This window comes from Caloenas nicobarica, chromosome 1, assembly GCF_036013445.1.
Source record: "Caloenas nicobarica isolate bCalNic1 chromosome 1, bCalNic1.hap1, whole genome shotgun sequence".
NCBI classification, from domain to species: Eukaryota; Metazoa; Chordata; class Aves; order Columbiformes; family Columbidae; genus Caloenas; species Caloenas nicobarica.
Genome location: NC_088245.1, coordinates 47,408,217 through 47,430,438, shown reverse-complemented (window position 1 = coordinate 47,430,438; position 22,222 = coordinate 47,408,217). Strand labels below are relative to the sequence as shown.

Here is a 22,222-nt window from a genome sequence, read left to right as displayed (position 1 = left end):
CATTTATGACCAATTTAGTTCCATATGCCGGAATAATTTCAGATTTCTAAGTGCATTGACTGATTTTTGACATACAAAAACTGACTTATATTTTTAAAAAATTTTCTTTTATTTAATGTACTTTTAAACATGTTTATTACCTTTGTTTTGAACAATACTCTGCCATGCTTTCAGGAAGTCATACAAGTTAAATAAAACTCTCAAGAAAACATGCTAATTAATGTTTCACATGCGAAGAGATTGAGTAAGACATTGACTTTTTATTCCCTTTGAACCGTGGATCTGGTATTCAGTTGTTTTTTATCACCATTATTAGAGATGTACAACTATATCTTAATTTGTAGCCTAGAAATATGAGAATAAAGTTTCAGGCTTTTTTTTTTTTCTGGTTTGGATTTTTTGTTTGGAAGAGATGTAGATGGTTTTAAAAAAAAGCGGGGGGGGGGGGGGGGGGGGGGGCAGATGCCCCCAGTTGCTAGCATTTCCCAGACACTAAGCCACTGCTCTAAGCAGACGGTCAGAAACAATGTCTCTACTATAGAAACAGGAAAACCATGTTTTTCTAGGACATGAATCATTAAGTGGTATCCAGACTGACTCCACTTCCATTTAGAACAGCTGCCCTTGCTGCAATTACACTAGCAAAGAGGTGAGCCTGATGGCAGAGATAACTTCTGAGACATTTTGCAAGAGGGAACACAATTTCTTTCCAAAGGCACAGCTCCCTATAGGCACCAATGACAGCCAAGAGTGACCCAACTACCAGCTACTGCAAAGATCGAAACACCTTCTGATTCCTGTCCAAAAGACAGAGGTTTACCACAGAGTGAAGAGTCAATAGTTTGCTAGAAAAACAAAACTCTTTGGATGGGCAACCACTGATCCTGAACAGCAAAGGGAGTTGTACACTCTCTTTCAGACACAGCAACTGTCTATTCAGCTGGAGAACGAAGTGATGGCGATAAAGGAGCCTGTTTTCTGCAGTAAAAAGAAGGATGGGATGCCCAGTTTGTCACAGAACTCAACACAGTACTAGTCTTGGGCCATGTTCAGTAATATTCATTAAGTTATTAAAGCTCCCTGAAAACAGGAGAGAGGCAGTAGGAACCCTTCCTGAGGCCCAAATGAGAGAAACAGATTGCAGATGATACAGGAGATTAAACACTGGCTAGGTAAGTGATATCCCATGGATTATTTGTCCCACTCTGCAAATTTAAGTCCATAAACCTTTGAAGTTTCTGTAGCAGAACTGCCTAACATTTTGGATAGCAATCAAACTAGATTAGTCTGCAGGGCTTTCAATTAGTATTCATTAGAGAGGACACTCAGAAGGTATGATATGGTACCATTACCTGAATATAAGATTCAAAACCAAAACATGAAAATATAAGGGGATGCAAAGAAAACAAACCAGTTGTTTATATGCCAGGAGGGGAAACCTGGATAATGAACAGAGTGAGAAAAACTCACTTCTGATAATAAGTGCAATTCAATACAATTTCTGAAGCCTACTAGAATTTTTCAGATTACTTCAATATTATAAAGCATTGGGACAGACAAAAGAGGCAGAGTTGTGTGGTATAATAAAGACACCACTATCTGCTTTAAAGTGATGGCTCATTTCATCTAGAGTAGATATGGGTCAATGTATTAACAGGCACATTACAGTCTCGGTATCAATACAGATCTGCAGTCAACAGCTCAATCAGAAAGGAATGTGATGAAGAGCCCTTTCAAACAGAAGTATGACGTGAGAGGAAAGACTCCAGGAAGGGAATGCATACCAGTCATTTTCCTCAACAAAATATCTTTAAGTTTCTGAAAAATACAAGTGATTAACTTCTTACAAAAAAAAATTATGGCAGCTAGACAAGGGTAAAAGTATATTAGATTTTGATTAGAAATAGATAATTGAAGTTCAGTTGATTGTAAACTAATTCAATTCACCATGTGTGGTTAAAAACCAGTTCTACATAACACAGTGCTTTAAAAGGGGCAATTTCCCATTCTGAATAGAAAGAAAACTAAGTAGGAGGCAACTGTTATATATAAAGGTGTAAGGAATGACTGGGAGTCATATGAGAATGACTTTGTTAAATGATAAGCATAAGCAAGCCTCTTTGGTGAAAAACAAATATAACCAAGGAAATGCTACAGAACAAACGCATGGAGTGGCAAGTTGTTTGGACAATGGGCTTTTTCCCGGCGCCATATGGAACTGCTCACCTGAGAAAAGGGATGGTTGGTTATGCTTAGGGGGAGTAGAAACCGAAAAGAATTTGGAAATCATTGTAGTTATTTTGCATGAGCTCCATGCAGGTCTGCAGCTAAGCTGTAAATCACCCTCCAAATTTCAGGGAGATAAGTATAAAAAGACAAAGGGAGCTGAAAACATTTCTGTACACAGCACTTGCCAGACTACTAGTGATATGCTATGTCATCACTGTGGCAGTTGCACACCCTGAGATGAGGTCTGGAGCTTTCAGTAGGGCAGTTGATGGCTCTTTAGCACCTTTTGTGCCTCACACCTGGGTTGGCCCACAACGACCCACCCCAGGGCACAGTGACTCCTCAAGTTCACCAGGTAGGGGAGCAGGAGGGGTGGAACCTTCAGTCAACAGACAGGGTCCTCAGCCAAGGAGGTGCCCAGGCCTAGAGAACCTGAGAAGCTTCCAGCCCATGATTGTAATGACCACAGCCAGATCCAACCAGGCCATAAAATGTGGCTCCCAACAAAGACCCCCTTAGAGTGGTCTTCTCAGAGCAGTGGGTCTGAGAACATGTGTGATGCCATCTAAGAAGACTTCCTGGGATTGAGCGCCCTCACCTTCTCTTTGATGAGTGATTTTCTTCTGGATATATCCTTGAGTGAGCCTTTGCCCACATCAGACAAGCAATTATTTTCTTCTGGGTACCCTTGAGTGAAAGAGGCCTCTTGCTTTTGCATGTGAGTGCATGCTGTGAATCCTCATTATTCTTGTGTGTACAGTAATAACATCCTCAATTGGTACCCAAATGTGTGGTTTATAATGTTGCTGGAGTGCTCAACAATTTTGGATAAACCCTGTTTCTAGTTGGTTTCTTTGTTAAACAGTTCTGGCTAGCATAAAGTCTGTCTGGAGCTTGTTGCCTGCCTAAATTGACTTCTGGGGTGCCTCTGTGACAGTCACCTTCTGGCATTCTGAGATGAAAACTTGGGATGAATGCAAAAACTACAGAAGTATCCAAGGTCTAAAAATCATGCCTCAAGCCCCAAGAAAGCTCATCCTGCTTAATTTAACCAAGAATTTAAGAAGTGAGATGGTAATAGTATATATACTTCTGCATATGTGTAAGATTTTTGATAAAAGATGGCTCTGTAATCGGGGCGGGGGGGGAATGATGCTATGAGATCCCATAGCTGACCACTGAAGTTTGATAAGTTCAAACTAGAAACAAAGCTTTAAAATTGTTACTAAACCCAAAGGATAATTAACTTCAGGAACATGTGGTGGAGCCACTATCAACTAACAGTCAACCTAAACTCACTTTCTGAGATGTGCAGAGGTTTCAGAGGAACTTGTGGACTGGACCTGGGATTCTCTGGCTTGTCTTACTCAGGAGATTAGAATAGGGAATCACCATGGTTTCCTCCGCTCCCTCCTCCAATCTTACCCCATTTCTCAGAGAGGATCCCTGCATTCAGACTAGCGTTATTGGTTACCAGTAATAAAACTGAATGTAATAGCAGAAACAAAGTTTTATTTGCATAAACAGATTAAATGATTAGAAGCCAGAGAAGCAGCCAGGTATACCCTCTGAATTGCTTGCCTAGGCAAAGGAAGAAATCCATAAATAAAGTGACTAACGAAGCTGCCAACACCAACAGGAAGCCTACTGCTCATCTAGGAACAGCCAACACCATGTTTAGTGCTGAAGAAAAAAATAAATGCTCAAAAATATGAATGCACCAAACACCCTTAAAAAAATATTTTTCTAATAATAAATAGCCATCAGCACCACCTATGCAGGTGCTCTTAGTCTGACTTCGAGTCACAGCACAGAGAACGGACGTTTGCCCTCTGGCGAATTATCTCCTCCAGGAAAAAAGCAACACCCACCCATTCTCATCCTGCTGAGCTCCTCTGCGACTAACACTCATTATTCGACTAACACTCATTATTCCTCCTCGACTAGAGCACATTCCTGTCCTACCTTCAAGCTGTTTTAGAGAAAGATGAGAACACCCTGGAGCAACTTCTCAATGTTTTGGCCTCAAAGTGTCCATTTCCGTTCTTCAGATGGCAAAATTTGGCAACTGAGGACCTCACTTAAAAATGCTCATGTCCTTCCCTACGCAATATCATGAATGAGCAGGAAAGCAAATAAGACAGCACAGTCTTAAGCACTATTATTAAACAACTTTAAATCTTCTCCTCAAATTTTTACCTCTTGATATCTTGCCGGCTCAGCACAGAACAGGAAGAAAATAAGATACATGAAGTTGAACTGAGAAAAAAAAAAAATCAAATAGCACTACTTCTTCTGCAATAAACCCTACTATTGCTAAAGGAACGTTTTCCCAGGTTATGTTTATGCTCATACTTTTGAAATTATGTTAACTTCTGCACTAGGGAACAGCAAAAGAACAAGTTTTGTTCACCTGCATCTGTCCAAGAAACAAGGATGACTGGTTCTGGACAGTCACGCAAACATAACTTGATATTCCTTTTCTTGCAATGCTCCACATGAACAGAGGTCTCTCTCCTGGTATTCGGGGTCCCCTATGGGACTATCTCTTGCCACCGAAGAGGCATCCCCATGGCAGAATCCTACAACCACCCTAAAGCTATTTTCCTTTTGAACCACAAAACGGTGTGAAGACAGTAAAACAATAAGTGTGACATAAGATTGACAGCAGCTGGGCCTAAACTTAAGATACAGGTACACAATCAAGTTACTATGGGGTAAGCCAAGGCGTGAATTTAACGAATCAGCTACTCTATAGAAGCTGGCCATATGTATACTCTTATCTTACCGCACAGTATAAGGGGTAGTTTATTCCTTTTCAACTACAAGGTGAAATCTATTTCACCTGTACTAAGAAAAGTGCTTGAAAGACTTTACTGCTTAGCAGTTGGCCTACTGTAAATGTACATACTGGCTTTCTCATGGCACCTTGTTTACATATGCATACTGTATTCTCCGAGTTAGGAAATCACACCTCTAGGCTATATATGAAAATAATATGATGCCCAGAAGGTATCTACCAAGAGAATGATGTGCTCTTTCTTACATGAAGGTGCAGCTCGCTCCAACAGCCAATTTACTGTTCCTGGGACTACTTTTGGCATCGAACACTACAACTCACAGATACAAAACAACAAAACCAATCTGGCTTTTAAAAAGCGTGTAGGGAGAGAGATAATTATTGCTATATGTTTGGGATACGCTCAGAGATTATTGCGATGGCAGTTAACACACCACACAGAGAAACAGATGAAGTATTTTAAACCTTCTATTCTCCAGCAACTCAAGTTTTAATGACACACAACAAGGCTTTTCAGTTCCATTACTTCACTTTCAGTTACAGAAAGAAAGTTTAATTAGGTAAACACCTCAGAAAAGTATTCTGAGATCATTAATTTATTTCCTGCACACGTGTGTTTATTTTCTCGTTATGTAGAAGTTCTGATTTTCTCAGGTGCCACAATGCTTAAAAGAAAACAAAAAATGAATGAGTCATGACATCCCGGAAGATAACACATGTAGTTTTTAAATACAAGGGAAAACGATGGTTTCCAAGCCACTACAGTTTTAGAAAACATCCTAAATAAACTGCAAAAGGAAAACATTAATTTCAAAATCTCAGGTTGTCCAATGACTTGTTGAAATAAAACAGAGAAGTTGAGGATAACTTTAGAGTAAGGACAAGAGATGAATAAACAACCTTTTAAGATTGCATGTGGAGATAGAGCTGAGCAACTCTAATGAGACTTGACATACTAGAGGGTTAAAGGGACATTAAACCCTGTAGGCCTCATTTTTTCAATCCTTGAAAGCAATGAAATTTGATTGGAAAAGTCATGTTGATTTTGTTTATTCTGTTCCTCCTATGTGTTTTTTTTCCCTTTGAATGACATTTTTGACATTAAAATACACTACATATTTGTCATTGCTGTTGTCAAATCAGATTTTAGATCTGAGCTATACATTTTGCCCGCATTAAATAAGCTGTATAGATTCACATATAAGGACTGTCCCTTCAGCAATAAATAATAAATGTCAAAGTCATAACTCTGAGGTTTTGTTTTTCCCTTTTAAAGGCAAAGCGCATAGTTGAAGACAGCACGATAGTTCCAGGCAGAAAATGAATAAATGCACATTCATCAGCATCATATTGAAGGAATCTGCAGTACATGAGAAAGCAATGAGAGAAGAATAGCTGTATGAAGGTTGAAACCAACATACAGGTTGATCACAACAATAAGACAATTTTTAAATTATCTAGAAGTATTTAAAATACAAGTGCTATCGTTCTTTAGTTCTAGCAAGTCCATATTTACACCTACATCTTCATATATGTAAGCAACACCTATGAAAGAACTGCTTCACCTACATACGTCCAGCTCCAGAGTGAGATTTAAATGAAACAATTCTGTAGCGGAACTAGAAAAGATATAGAGCAATGAACTGAAAATGCACTGCATTATTTAGAAAGGCAAAAGGCAAGCTGGAATAGAGTTTAGGCTGGGTTATCAATGCTGGACCTTTCACAACTTCTGTCCATGGACAGAAGCTGTCTTGAGTCCTGCATATCAAGTTGAAGTCACTCGTATCTGCAAATGCTACTTAAAAATATTAAATCAATACTGATGATGCTGTACCAGGTTGCTTTGTTCTAAAGGTACATTAAAAGAAGACATAAGAGAGAGACACTCAAGCCCTTCAAGTTAAACTGAAGGAAGAGCAGAAGGATTTCTAGGCATTTAAAGTTCCATCTGAAGCCTTCATACAGGATAATATTTTTATGGAAACACTGTATTACCAATCAGTTGCCAGAAAGCCAGCTTACATAGTACAAACCAGAGTAATAATTGAATTCACAATCTAAATTTCAATGTAGGAAATAGATACTATAGGTCACAGGACTGCAATTAAAATATAGCAGTTTGTACATTTTTACTTGAGCGATAGCTTTATAAAGCATGCCTATATATTTCAGGAGCTAAATTTTGCAGCAATATGAAATGATGGATGTTAAACCTTCAGAACTATCTTCTGGCAGTCCTCAGTCTCCTCATACCCTGTGAGCTCCTTAACTGAAACGTCAAAAACTGTCATGATACTGTCAGCAGGATCATGAATCTCTGATCCCATTTCACCTGTTCCCCATATATTTTTCTTATTCTCACATAATCCATCACAAAGAATATATTCTTCATCCTCTCTTCAATATCTTTCACATACCCCTCAGCTTCCCTCTTCCTGTCCACCAGGACTCTCTCTATGCCTTAGCTAAAATTCACATTTTCCATGAAATTGTCACACTTTCTTCTTACTGGTATTCCCAAGCATCCCTTTCTCTTTTGCCTTCTAAGTGACTTTGCTCACCAGAACCCCTTCCTCCTCACCTTCCCTGAAACCAACACCCCAACATAAACTAAAACAACAGACTCGGTCACACAGCATCAGCTCTAGAAGCCCTGAAATCACCATTTAGCGCTGAAAATCTGCCTAACTTTCTGAAACTTAGTACCATACCGAATTTTATTTTAACAGCCCAGCTCTAAGCTCTTGAGCACCCCCTAACATGTATCATTTATTTGCACAGCTGTTTAACTCTTAAAAGAGCAGGGGTGAATTGTACAACCACTGACACCACTAAACACACAATGCAGCTGTTAAGTAGAAACGATATCCTGGTTTATTACTTGTTCTTCCAGATCTAAATGCAATCAGTCCTATCATACATATTAAAAGTGGAAATATATTAAATGGAACAGAAAGATGCCTTAAATAGCTTTTTATTTTCCAGTAAATTCTGCTTAACTAAGAGAGCCCAGGTAATTAATGCTGGACTTGCTAACAATTTGACGTATTTGAGAGGAAAACACTGAGAGTTAAGTTGATGTTTTTGCTTGATGTCCGTGTATTGCTTTTTCTTCAGAACACCCCCACCTCCTGAAATCCTTACAGGAAGCACTTTGCTGCTTCAGGTTTACACTGTAATTAGTTATGTTTCCACCCAATACATCATAACTTACACACGACATCTTTTCAACGCAGAAACGACCCCTATCCTCATCTTCAAGCAGACTAAGAAAGGAATCCACTAATCTAACAGACGGGTGTACTAACAGCACAGCACACACCGTGTAGCCAAACAAACAAAAATTATGAGCAACTCCCTTAAACATGGGGAGCTCTTGTTTTAAGCCAAGAATTTGCCTCGCAGCTCTTTTAGCCATAAAATCGGCAGCGGTTAAAGAAAAGGGGGAGGAAAGGTAAAGCAAAGCACTGAAGTAGGGCAGTTCAAGCCAGCAGCTGGAAAGGCCAGAAGTGAAGGCTTCCCCGCGTCGCTGCCCCTGCGGGAGGGCTCCAGCTTGTCCGGGCTGGATCGGGGCAGGTACCCCGGGAGGCAGAGCCGCAGCTCTGACAAACTTTCGCAGCTCCGCCAAGTCGGACGGAGCAGTAACCCAAGTACCACTCTTGGCTTTCCTGACAGAAAACCCGGTCGCCGGCGGGGGCTCTCGGCAGGTTTCACCCGCCGCCAGCTCAGCCCCGCGCCGAGCGAGCGGCTCCGCCGCCGGACACGAAGCCGCGGACAGGCGAGAGCGGCGAGAGCCGCACGCCGAGCGGTGACCGGAGATCCCGGCTCAGCTCCGGGCAGCGCCGAGGCAGGGACGTGCCCGCACAGCCCCGAGGGAGAGCGGAGCGCCCGTAGCGGACCCCGGGGAATCGCTGACGCCCCGGGGCGAGGGGGGAACGCGGCGCCCGGCCCCGCCGCGGCGCTGGGGGACAGCGGCGCGCAGCTGCCCGGCGCCGCCGGGACGAGCAGCGCAGCGGCGGCTCCGGCTCCCGTCCCGTCCCGCGCCGGCACCGCACCTCCCTCATGCCCTCCCCGCGGCGCCGGGCCTCGCCAGCCGCCGTGGGGTGAGGCGACGCTCCCTGGCCGCGGGGACATGCGGACTCCCCGCCGGGCGGGCGGAAGGGACCCGCCGCTCCCCAAACTTTCCCCGGGCACTCACCGGCGGAGCTCATGGTGCTCCCCACGCGCCGCGCCGTCCTCCCCCTCGTCCCTTACGCCACGGCCCCTCTAAGGGCCGCGGAGAAGGAGCCCATTGTTCCCCCGCGCCGCCACCCAGCCGCCGCAGCCGCAGCACCCCCCGCCCGCCGCCGCATAACGCCCCGCGGCTGGCGGCGGAGTGAGCGCCGGCAGCGCCCGCCGCCACCGCGCAGCGGCGCCCCCTGCCGGACCCGCGTCCCGCCTCGGCTTGGCCCCGCCCCCGGCCCGCCCACCAATCGGCACCTCCCACAGGGCGCCCGGAAACGGGCCCTCGCTGCGCTTTCTGGGGGCTGTAGTCCCCCGCGGCGCGAGGCAGGGCCGGGCGGGGAGGCGCCGCCGGCGGCGCGGCGGACTCCGTTTCCCAGAGTGCCCGCAGGGGGTGGCATGGCGGAGAAGGATGACACCGGAGTTTGACGAAGAAGTGGTGTTTGAGGTGGGCGCGGGGGCCACCCGGGGCGGGTTGGGCCCGTGTCTCTCCGCCCCTCGCCGGGGCGTTGCGCCGCGGTCCCCGGGGCGGTGTGCGCCCGGCGGCCCGACGTGCCCGCTGGGCGTGAGGCGGGCGCGGGGCCCGGCCGGGGGCCGCGGGCAGCCGGCGGGGGAGGGCGGGAGCCGGCGGGAGCGGCAGGTCGGGGCGGTGCTCGGCGGGACGGCGCGGGGTGTCCCGCGCTCCGGAGCAGCCTGGGCACCGGTGTCGCGCCGCGCCCCTCCGCGCAGGCCGAGGGCGGGAGCGTTGGCGGGAGCGGGAGCCGGGCCGAGGAAGGGTCGGCCGGGGAAGGCGCGATCCTTTGTGCGGCCGCCCGCCTGCGCTGCGCGGCGGGGCGGCTGCCTGGCTGACCCGCCCCCGCGGTTCGGGCTGCCGGCGTTGCGAGGGCGGTGAGAAAGGAGCGCGGCGGGGCGGGAGGCCCGTGTCGGCGGGTGTTCCCCCAGAGCCGGCCTTGGGCAGCCCGCCGGGGCTGGGGAGCGGGGAGCGGCCGCCGGGGTGTCTGCTGGCGGCACGTCCGCATGGCTGCTGGGGCGGGAGGCGCAGGGCCGGTGTGAAGCTTCACACCTCTGTGCACCGACCGCTGAGCTGTGGGATCGGGGGCAAAGGCAGAAAAACCGATGTGTAGCTAATAAATCCTGGTTCTAAATCAGTATAATTCACGTAAAAGGTAGATTTCAGCACGCGGTCATCTCTATAGTAAGTGCTGAAACTACCTTATCGTGATTATTAGAGAGGTGTCACGAGGATGGAGCCAGGCTCTTCTCAGTGACAACCAATGATAAGACAAGGGACAATGGGTACAACCTTGAACACAGGAGGTTCCACTTAAATATGAGAAGAAACTTCTTCACAGTGAGGGTGCCAGAGCACTGGAACAGGCTGCCCAGGGAGGTTGTGGAGTCTCCTTCTCTGGAGACATTCAAAACCCACCTGGATGCCTTCCTGTGTAACCTCATCTGGGTGTTCCTGCTCCGGTGGGGGGATTGGACTAGATGATCTTTTGAGGTCACTTCCAAGCCGTACCATTCTGTGATTCTGTGGAACACCTCTGCTATGAGGACAGGCTGAGAGAGTTGGGGTTGTTCAGCCTGGAGAAGAGAAGGCTCCGGGGAGACCTTATTGTGGCCTTTCAGTACTTAAGAGAAGCCTATAAGAAAGATGGGGACAGACTTTTTAGAAGGGTGTGTTATGACAGGACAAGGGGTGATGGTTTCAAACTAAAAGAGAGGAGATTCAGGCTGGACATGAGGAAGAAATTTTTTACAATGAGGGTGGTGAAACACTGGCCCAGGTTGCCCAGAGAGGTGGTAGATGCCCCATCCCTGGAGACATTCAAGGCCAGGCTGGATGGGGCTCTGAGCGACCTGATCTAGTTGCAGATGTCCCTGCTTATTGCAGGGGGTTGGACTAGATGAGCTTTGAAGGTCTCTTCCAACCCAAACTATTCTGTGACTCTGTCTTTCTAGTGTTTGCATTATTTACAGGATTTGCATGGAACTTTTAGAATTATATTTTATGTCTGGTTAGATAATGGGGCTACAGTATAATCTTGGCCTTATCTAAAACAGCGGCTAAATACATCTGCTGTTGCAGTTCAGTAACAGAATCAGATCAGTTTGCAGTAGATAAATGTAATTGCATCTTCAAGGAGGGCACACCTATTTTTACAAGTGTACAGCGTAGTTATAGAGAAACACTGTCTTTAAAATGATTAGTTATTGTGGTAGTAATAAGGTTTCTGGTTTTACTAGGATGCAAAAAGCTCCTTACAAAAGGAGTGGTTTTCTCAGCTGTGTAAGTACTACCTGTATGTGGATGTCTTTGGTCTGTACCACAAAGTTTTGTGTTTATCCACAACCAAGCTTGAATCCTAGCAATAAAATCTATTATTTATATTGCTGCTATGTTAAATCTCTAATAGCATATATCCATGGTGAAAATTTATTTCACAGGTGTAATGCCTGCCTTCTGCATTTCCTTCTTCAGTAAAAGTGCACGGTTCTTCAATTCATGCAGCAGTTACTGTTTTGATTGAAAATGTTCTGCTCCATAGGGAGTAAAAGATCTCCCAGCATATGCATATGCACTTGGGAGTGGACTTCCTTCACTAGTAAAGGCTCTTTGATACATTATTGTATCAAGCATGTGTGCACACTTATACTATACTGAGTGACATAGTAACATATCTTTCATATACTAGGGTACAACTATAGTATCAGGTAAACAACAGTAGGAAAAATACCAATGTTTTTGATTAATTGGTTGAGGTGCAGAGCTGGGTGAGATACCATCATAATAACGCATACCTTAAAATACGTATAAAAATTATCTTCAGAAGTGCTCGGCAGGGTTCATACTATTGCAAAATGAGGGCTCCAAAGAGAATTATCAACATCCTCCACAGAGATGGGAATTAGTAAGAAGCCAAAAAGTATTTGGGTAGTTAATGCTACAACATATTTGGTTTTTAATTACTGTTTTATTTTTTTTCTTGGGCCCCAAACTCTCCCCCTTAATTATTCATGTTTTCTGACAAGCAGCTACATTTTTTCTGCACCTTAGTAGGTCACTTCCCATGTTGTTCTTCAGTGGTCAATGTTGCAAGGAAGCCTTCAGCATTGAGACCTACATTACTGTCAACAGCTGTTTTCTCTGTGCTGTTGGAGCCCTTGTGAGCAAGACATCAGTCAATATTATAAGCAGTAGTGGTGTGCTGATACATGCATAATCAGGAAAGAAGTGGTCCTTCATGTCATCTAGGGTTTTTTGTATGATGTTTCAGTCCTTTTCTGCACAATGATGCTACTTGGCATTATTGGGAACTTTCATTATCATGCTTTTTTGGTTTAAAGTTAATTGATAAAAATTCAAAAGCTTTGTCCAAAGATTCATTTTTTAGGAACTCCATTAGTCACCTTCTTCTGATCTCATAGCTTTCCATTCGGTATAACCCACTATTATCTCTGCCATCTGGATATTTGGTTCATTTCCTATCTTTTTCATCTTAACTGATATGGCACAGTTTCAGAAGTCCATGTAAACTTCCTGCATTTCCTTTATCTAGAAAAATTTTCTGTGTCGAGTGAGTTTGGCACAATCTACCTCTGGTGAACCTATGTGATATCTTCTTTGATGATCATCTGTTTTCTTCTTTGTCTTTGAATTTTGCAAGAATAATTACTCACAGCAGCATGCTGGCTTTTGATCAGATTTGTAGGCCTGGCATATTCCTGATTGCTTTTTTTCTCCTTGTAAATGTAGTCACTATGTTTGCTTTATTCCACTTTGGAGTTTATAGATTCATTAAAAATTCTTTCTCCTGGATCTTTGATCTCCTGTGCCCATTCTTTCAGAACACCGAAGGTGATCCAAACACTGTTCTTTGAGTGCATTTTCTGCTCCCAATTTCTGCTTCCAGCTAAGTCATTTGTCCTATATTTTAATGAGCTTGTGCAATTTTCCTTTTTACATTTGGGTAGATATTGAAGGTATACTCACAGAATCACAGAATGGTTGAGGTAGCAAAGGATCTCTGGAGATATCTGGTCCAGCCCCCCTGCTCAAGCAGGGTTACATGGAGCTCATTGCCCAGAACCATGTCCAGTGGGCTTTTAAATATCTCCAAGGATGGAGACTCCACAACATCTCTGAGCAACCTGTGCTAGTGTTTGATCACAGTGAAAACATGTTTCCTGATGTTCAGAGGGAACCTCTTGTGTTTCAGTTTGTGCCCATTGCCTCTGATTCTGTCACTGGACACCACTGAAAAGAGCCTGGTTCCATCCTCCTTGTGCTCTGCTTTGGGTATTTACATATATGTATGTATTTACATACATTGATGTGAGTATTTACATATGTTTATGAGATGCTCCTGAGCCTTCTTGTCTCCAGACTGAACAGTCCCAGTCTTGGCCTCTCCTCACGTGTGAGCTGCTCCTTCCTTCAGGTTCACCCAGATCATTGTTAGAACCTAATCCCAGAGAGTCTTCCTGGGTCAGCTCTGTGGTTCTGGTGGAAGAATTGGAGCTCACTTCTGTTGTTTTCCATTTCAGTGCTGTGTTGGCAGGATAAAGTTAATCCATGCAAGACTTTTCACCAGATAGCACAAAACCCGAGATATTGACACCCACAATGTCAGACTGCCACCACCGTAGATTTTTAAGGGCTTTTTCATACACAAAATTTGAAATATAAAGCTTGGCACGTAGAATTGTGTAAAATGTAGTACTGAATTAATTTCATTGCTATAGACATCTCTCTCAATTTTTTTTTTTTAATTTTAGTAAGGAAATAAAGCTTACTGCATTTGAGACATTGGTTTAATAACTCATGAGTTATTATTTTTAAAAAGGAAACAGGCTGGGGATGAACACAAAGAGGGTAAAAAATCTCATGTCCAAATTTGGAAGTTTTATATCTATGTGAAATGTTGAACATGGCTCTACTGAACCTAGAATGGGAACCCACAATCTCTGAACCAAGATTTGGAATGTATAATAGGTGCTCTCATTTCATAGCTAGCCCTTGCTCAAGCAGTCATCTTCCCATCGTTGGGGGAAACTATGCACAGAAATGGAATTACCCTTTCCAGAGTTTGAAGACACATGGTCTGGGTTCTTTGTCGTCTCGCTGTAGTGGAAGAAGCTAATGTGGAAAATGAGTCCTGAAAACAGGGGAGAAATACTTTACAAGCAACATGCCATCCTGAGAGAGAAAGGAGGCACGAGGGCTCAGCAGAGCTGGCAACTACATGGCACTGGATATTAGAGAAGTTCCTTTTCCCTCAATTTCCCATAGCAGAGGCTCAGGCATGGATTCCAGAATTTCTTCTAAAATAAATAATTCTATTCCCTAACACTGGGTCTGGCCCGTGTGGGCAGAAGGTAGAAATGGTGGAGTCTGTTTAGGAGGGATGTGGGACAAACATGCTTGGGAAATGCTGGGCAACATCATAATGCGTTCAAATGTCAGGTTCAGAAAGAAAACTCTCGCTGCATATTTAGGCAACAAGCCAAGATGCTGCTTGGTGCCGAGGGGTATGGAGGATGCCTACATATAATATTCTGATATACAGATTCCTGTAAGATTTAAGAGAGATTCCAGCAAGAGGCAACACCATTTCCCAGCATAATACAGCTATATACAGAACAGCCTTTAGCTGATGTGTTCTCTGCATGCCTACAATAGTTAAACATGTCTAAAATACTGTATTTTTTGCTTAGAATACTAGTGTGTCACTAAATTGAGATGTTCAAATCCTCATCTGAACCCTTTTAAACCAAATGTAGCTTTTATCAAAACACTCAGTGACGTTTATTTTCACAAATGCTTTCTCCACCCAAATTGAGCTGGTTTAAAATTATTTTGTTTAAAAAATGAAACAGTAACAAATGAAAACCCCAGGAAACTTTAACCTCAGAAACTTTTGTTGTGACAAAACTTTTAACTCACATTCATTCTAAAACCTGAAAACTTTTAAGACTTGCAAAATAACACAACTTTTGTCAAACATCGGGATTGTAAAAGTTGGATTCTAAAAAGTAATGTCTCAAACATAAATTAGGAAAAAGAGGCAGCTGAAGAAGAACATTCACAGAACAGAAGAACATTCACACAACTTCAATGGTGGTGTTGGTAGTGCTCCTTCAAGAGGATTTTTCTCACCAAATACTGGGTGGACTAAAGATACAGTACTCTCGTTTTATACATAGGCATGAAATAAAGCCAGTTTTAAATACACAGTTTTGTGTATTTAAAGTTTACTTTTCATTGTAATGAGCTGGTTCTGAGCTTGTGCTTTCTCTGCCTGAAGTGTGGGCTGTTGCCAGGAGAGCTGTTTGGGCTTTACTCTTCTTGTCCAGCTTATTCCCATCCTCTTCCTTCAGCTGGCACCTGGATTTGTGGGTGATGCTTTAATCAGGAGACTGATCAGGCTATAAACTAACCTGGCTAAGAAAGAAAAAAAAGATGGATTGTTTTTTTTTTTTTTAACATTAGATCGGTTCCTTGTTCCATCTCACCATTTGTCTGTATAAATATTACCATTAGTGTTCTGAAATGCTACTACAGTCTTCATCTGCACCTGCTGGTAATGGCAGATTAAATTGACCGTGTAACTGCAGCCTGGGGAGATGTCTCTGCTGCAAATTGCAGTGTACTGTACCAGCACCTAGACTAGCAATGGACGCACTTTTTTGAGATTTTCCTTCTCAGCAGTCTGCTAAGAGGAAGAAAAGGACAGGCTGTACTTTTTTCATCACATGACTGTGAGGCAGGTGATACCAGAGAGAAAATAAAAGAAACTGCAAGCTTAAAACTGTGTAAAGAACAGTCTGGTTGTTGCGGAGGCCAAGTAAACTCATCAGGCATTTTTGGATAACGCTAATGTCGTATCTGAACAGGTATGGGCCATATGGTATGTGAACCCACATTGCCTTTCTTATTTTTAATAGAAAATTTGAAGACAAAAGTACATGATGATCCATAGTAAATTTTGAGGTCTGTTGGTCCAAAATTTTTTTAATCCTCCTCTGTATTAATTACTCTGGGGTCATGTTTACAGGAGGGTTAATACTGCAGTACTACTCTCACGACTTCAAGTCATGAATCAGCCTCCTTGAGACACCCGAATTTAAAAAAATGCCGCACTGTACTTTTCTTTTAGTCTTTATAATGTGACTGTCTCTTTTGTTTCTTGGATGCTCTTCAGTAAAGATGTTTGCTTATGGCGTGTTGTCATTAGGAGTCAGAATTAACATAATTTATAGTGAATAAACAAGTTAGTTCTTTGGAGCTGGTGTTTTAAAGAGGTTTCCAAGATGATTCAGAAATACTCCACTAGTTTACCAGTCAGATGCATTAATTTCATTAATTTGGTTTTGAATGTAAGCGAAGGGTAAAATCTGTGAGTTGTTAGTAACTAAACCAGAGCAGTTTTCCTGTGTCAGCTCAGGCTGGTGACCTGCATGATCGGTGACTTACCGCCCCAAGCTGCAGGTATGGAGCCTGGCTGGCCTGTTACCCTGTCCTCCAGGGAAGGCAGCGTTTACCACTTTTACTTTCAGTTTTTCAGGTATTTTTCATCTCTGTCCTTGTCAGAAAGGTCCTGCTCAGCTTTTCACCTGTAATCGCAGGTCCACTTTTGAACAGGCAAATAATCCAGGGATCCCATTGCAGGTGGGTCTCAGAGCTTTGTCTAGTGTGTAATATTCCTTTCTAAGACTTTTCCAACCACCTGCTGAAAATGCAAAGGAAAGAGCTTTCTCCTGTCACAGGTCCAGTGATACAGAACTACACAGAGGCTATAAAACTTTCCTAACTCTTCGCGACACGTGAGTACATGCAGAATTAGATACATATTGTGTATCAGAAAATATCCGGGAACAGTAATAGATGATTGGCTTCAAAGTAGTTTTCAGAGCCTGCTTCTAAATCAGGTGGTACAGTAGTTCTGGAGAAGCCAAGGTCTGTGCTCCTGTGGCAGTGAATGCAGAATAGGAAATTTAAATTACTCTTTTGCTGCCTTGAAGTCATTGTCTAAGATTAGCCCTGTCAGCGCCTGGCTCTCTGTCAGTCGGAGCACAGGAGGAGGTGGTTACCAGCCAGGGGAATATCACCAAGGCTTTTAAATACTGTTGCTTGGAAAGTCTTATTAATGGCTGCGTATGAGATCGATGCACAATAATTCTTCCAAGCAGCATCTTTTTAAAAGCCTTTAGCAATCTGTCATCCTCATCTCCCTCCCCCCTGGTTAGAAAGCCACATTAGTCAGGAGAAATCACACGGCCCTGGGAAGTTTCAAGCTGCATCCGCTGATGCCGTCAGGAAAATGCGACTGTGCAGGGGCACAGGTGCAGTTACACTGACGGCTGCTTCTCATCCTCGGCTCGGGTCACCCTGGAGGGACAGGCAGCAAGAAACGGGGAGGCGGGTGAGATTCTGTCAGGTGCATGGGAGCAGTACCGAAGAGAAAAATGGAATGCTCTCTTCCAGGAGACAAAGATCGCGCTGTCTGTGAGTGTTAGCTCAACTTCTTCCAAGCTGTGTTTTGAGAGAGGGGGGAGAGATTTCAATACTGTTTATTTTGTCCTGAGTTTAACCACCTGTTCAGCGTATCTTAGCCTTTGCTGTCACTGGTAGAAATGTTTCATCTCTTTTTTTTTTCTTTAACTGTTAATTCATAACTTGTAGTTATTTTGGAGGTAGTTTAAGCTCCCACAGGTTTCTTGGCATATTGGAAACGTCAGCTTTGGAAAAACATATCCATGTTTAAGAAGAGATCGTTAAACCTCTGATTTTGTGCAATGTCATTAAATATTATTTGTAAAGTTAATTTGCTCCTTTAGCTATAGTTGGAAACCAGAGCAGGGCTTTACCTAGGCAGTAAATTTTATCGTAGTAAAGAACATCGGGTGTGGAAAGCCCCTGTCTATAATGGAGAAATCCTGAGTCATTTACTTCATGATGTATCAGCAAAAATAATTTGGGTGCGGCTTTGATTTTCAGCTGCTATTGTAACAAGACCGTGAAAGCTAATAGTGTCTTAATCCAATTTGTGATTGTAAAGATTTTTCTCAGAATATGCACAGAATGCCTCATGTATTTAAGTGCAATATCTGTGCTTGAAGGCTGCAATAGGTGTAAGTATTTGAGTAGATATCTATCAAAATAAGCTCTTTTCTGAGGCTAGAAAATTCTTCACTGTAACAACCTTTCCATCATGTAGCAATACACAAGCTTATATATGCTTGATTAGCTTTTAGTGTTTAGCTTGGTTTTGATTTTTTTGTATTTATTTTTACTGTAGGCTTAGAGTTGCAAACATAATACTTGGTCTTCAGTTTAAGTGATTTATTTTTTTTCCTAACCAAGTCAGTGCTGTATGGCAAGTGGCTTTAAAATAAGCATTGGGAAGGGGTTAAAAAACAAAACTAATTTAGTGGACTGTTCTTAAACTGCGTAATATTTCTTGAGTCTAGAATGAAACTCAACCATTTTCAACAATGAGAAAAGGAGAGTTATAATTAAATATATATATTGGAGTGAAATAATTTTTATTAGTATGGATCTAAAATAAATATGATCAAGTGGTTATGAATGAGGAGGAAAGAATTTTCTTTCTTGATTCTGGAAACAGGAACTTATATAAACCTATTCCATAATATAAATGTCTGGTTACAATTGAATGGCTTTGCAGTATGCCTGACTAGTGAATTAGAAAAGTCATAGAAAGATAATTTTTTTTTGTTGTCAGTCTCTTCTGAGTCCCCAGAAAACCGTAATTCTTAAAATTTTCAGAAAGTATATTCCTACTTAGAACACGGACTGTTTCAGACTACCTTGCTTCACTTCTTAATAAGTTTTTCCATGTCTAATCTATAAGAAGTGCACCAACGAATAATGGCATTTTGTCTTCTGGCTGTCCTGGAGCTGTTTTCTGTTTCCAGCACACATTTTGGACAAGTAGTATAATAAAAAAATGTCCTGGCTGTAAATTCCATGGCCTGTCTCTTGTGTCTAGGTGGTCTCAGAAAGTGACTTAGAAAAAGAAGAAACTTAGAAGAAACTTCAGAAAAATAGACAGCATATTGCTGAAACCTGTCTTGGTATCCTCACTTGCTTTAGATAGTATTTCCCATCAGTAACTGGCAGTATGGTGGTAACATAACAATAAGCTGAATTATTAATTTTTTTCTTCTCTACTTCGTAAATTATTCATTACCATGTCATTCTACCAGAGACAACTAGAGATAAATAAATGAACTTGTCAAACATGAGTAGTACTAACTATTATAGTTATTATCTAAGTTCAGAGTGTCTGAAAATATTAAAAAAATACATGGAAATAGACTCCTCCAGAATAATACAATGCTGTATTGATAAGATGAGATTTTATATTTTAAATTTCCATTTCATGCTGTCCGCTGAAACAACCTTGCTGTGCCCTTACCTGACATTCTAACATAAAAGCTTTCTCTCAAGTCTAAATTATGTATACTTTTTAATTGCAGAAAGTTTTTACATGTTTTTACAAACTTTGTAAAATCAGTTGCTTTTTCATTTACTTTTATTTTAATGTTGGACTGTTGAAAAAAGGAATGCATGAATTTTGAGCAAAGAAAATTAGGAGGAAAAAAGACAGATGCCTCCTATTTTCCCCAACCAAGAAGATGATTTTTTTTTTTTATACTATCATGGCATTTGCAGGTGAAAACAGCTGAGCCTGGCAGTGTTGATGAATGACAGCATGAATTGAAACCAAGGAACTTTCGTCACAGTTAGAAGTGCACATGCAAGAATATGATCTGTTTTATGGGAAAGAAGGCAGTTAGGAGTGAGAGGCTTGGGTAAGGGTGCAAGCTAGAAATTCAGAGCTATAATTTGTAGGAAATCGGACACGTTATGAGATTTAATTTTTGTTTTTAAAGCTTTGTGAGGGTGAAAAATGCTTTGTAAGCATTAAGTATAATACTTCTGTCTCTTGTATTGAAACAAGCGGTATATAGAATATTTTAATGGTATATTGCAATTCTATAGTTGCATAATTAATAATTTTCTGATTCTTTAATAATACTGGAACTTTTGTGTGAATGTTCACATACATAAAATCTACCCTTCAACTTTAAAAAAAATCCTTTACTGGATTTTCTAGCCATTACTTACACATGTCATGGGAGGAATTTGCTACAGACTGTTGGAGACATGCTCAGTGAGTTACACAGACCACACAGCTTTGCAAATGGTGGGCTTGTCAGCATCATTTAAAGTTGGGCAGTATCTAGGACATTAAATATAACACATAAATAGTGTGTGGTTTTATCTTAGCATGGGCTAATGTACGTATGTCATCAGTGATATTTCTAATAGAAGAGGAGCATAATCTTCAAATTTTCTGAACAAGACATGAAGCTGAGTGTGCTACACAAGAGACCTCACTGTTACTGGAAGAATTTTATGATCGGTTCATTAAGGTTCTTAACAATCTAATTTCACAAGGGCCTCAACCCACTTTTTATTCAGTGCTTTCTTTACCCACATCTTACATGCTGCTAATGGATTTAGAAAAGGAGACAATGGTGGTTTTACTTATAGCATAAGGGATTTTAGTTACAGCATAGTTCTTGGTCATTTAAGTTAATAAAAAATGAGGTTTTCCAATGTGCACTTCAGGTCGCTAATAATCTTTTAGAAAAGAATGGGGAAGAGAAAGCATGTGGAGCCAGAGAAAAGTGTTAAAGGAGGATTATCGTAGCCTTAGTACTTTCTGAGAAACTGAAAGAAGAGAACCCTTACCTACTTGAAGGAATATGTGACAAATGTTCAAGTTAAGTGGTAATCCATTATCATTTGCTAACTCAATAATCAGAAAACTGATTTCCAATTCCGAGCAGTAGTAGTAATAATAATAATAATAATAATAATGATAAAATGATTAAAAAATTGCAAATCTACCCATAATGAGATCTTGTAAAAGCCTTTGAATAGTTAATCAGAAGGCATCTATGTGAAACCTAGTAGGGTGCCTGTATTCTACCTTTATTACGAGAAGTAATAAAATTATTTATCCTAGTCAGGGGCTAAAGTTTCATTAACATTAGAAGAGATAGTGTATTTTTTACTATTTATGTAGAGTAGAAAATGTGCTAATTAGAGTTATATGGAAGATTTTGATGTTGTCAAATACCCAGTAAGAGGGAAGAACTGGGCATTTTTACATCTGTGTAGTATTTCGCTTACTAAATGTGGCATTCAGGATTTTAGCTACTTCTCTCTGTCTTCAGTGGACAGGTTCTCTGTGTTTCTCTCTACCTTCGGTCATCCATTTTTGTGAGGAAATGCAACCAGTCTAAAGAGCATTAGACCAATTTTCTTGATCAGCTTTTAGAAAATTATCTCATCATGGAACCCAAAGCACCAAGATACTAGTGGAAAAACTCCTTGGTATATTTGCATTATTTTGCCAGCTGTCTGTATGGAGGTGAGCACCAATAAAATACAAGAGCGGTCATGTGTCAAACGATGGCTGGCCTTGCTTGTGACAAGGATGATCAAGATGATGATCAAGATGCTGGACAAGTATGGTCAAGATGATGGACAGATCTGTCAAGAGATACAACTTCTTTGGAGTCCTGCCTGCAGCGAGCATCAAAGTATGATTTTGAATAAAAAGTTCTCTGTTCACCCACTAGTTTATCTATGTGTCCTGGTCTAAGTGGGGAAAATTCTGGCTCGTTCTGACTGAAACCTGCCTGCTGCCCTGCAGCCTCTCGTGTTCCAGATGTGCTGGCAGTGCCCACCCTGGCTCTGGGTGAAAAGCATTTTAAGACAACAAGGTTATGCGTATCCATTCATTTTCTGAGTTTTGTTCTGAAGTTATTAAGCAAATTTAGCAGTGTGTTAATAGACTAGAATTCTTCTCTTATTTATGTTTTCTTTTCCATTTTAATTAAATAATTCTGGTAAAGTGGCAT

The 22,222-nt window shown here is 42.0% G+C and overlaps 2 protein-coding genes across 6 annotated transcripts in view; one reads left to right on the top strand and one right to left on the bottom strand.

The window, feature by feature from the left end:
- Positions 1-9,300, bottom strand: part of FGD6 (FYVE, RhoGEF and PH domain containing 6) — a 75,860-nt gene extending 66,560 nt beyond the window's left edge. For both annotated transcript variants that reach the window (XM_065657026.1, XM_065657034.1), the window contains exon 1: positions 9,231-9,300. In XM_065657026.1, the coding sequence (XP_065513098.1) occupies positions 9,231-9,243 (13 nt within the window). In that variant the 5' untranslated portion in view covers positions 9,244-9,300. The remainder of the gene's footprint in view (positions 1-9,230) is intronic.
- Positions 9,301-9,602: 302 nt separating this feature from the next.
- The window catches only part of VEZT (vezatin, adherens junctions transmembrane protein), a 68,608-nt gene continuing 55,988 nt past the window's right edge, over positions 9,603-22,222 (top strand). For 2 of the 4 annotated variants that reach the window (XM_065627980.1, XM_065627972.1), the window contains exon 1: positions 9,603-9,701. In XM_065627980.1, the coding sequence (XP_065484052.1) occupies positions 9,666-9,701 (36 nt within the window). In that variant the 5' untranslated portion in view covers positions 9,603-9,665. The remainder of the gene's footprint in view (positions 9,702-22,222) is intronic. The other 2 variants (XM_065627956.1, XM_065627963.1) reach the window with 2 other exon arrangements.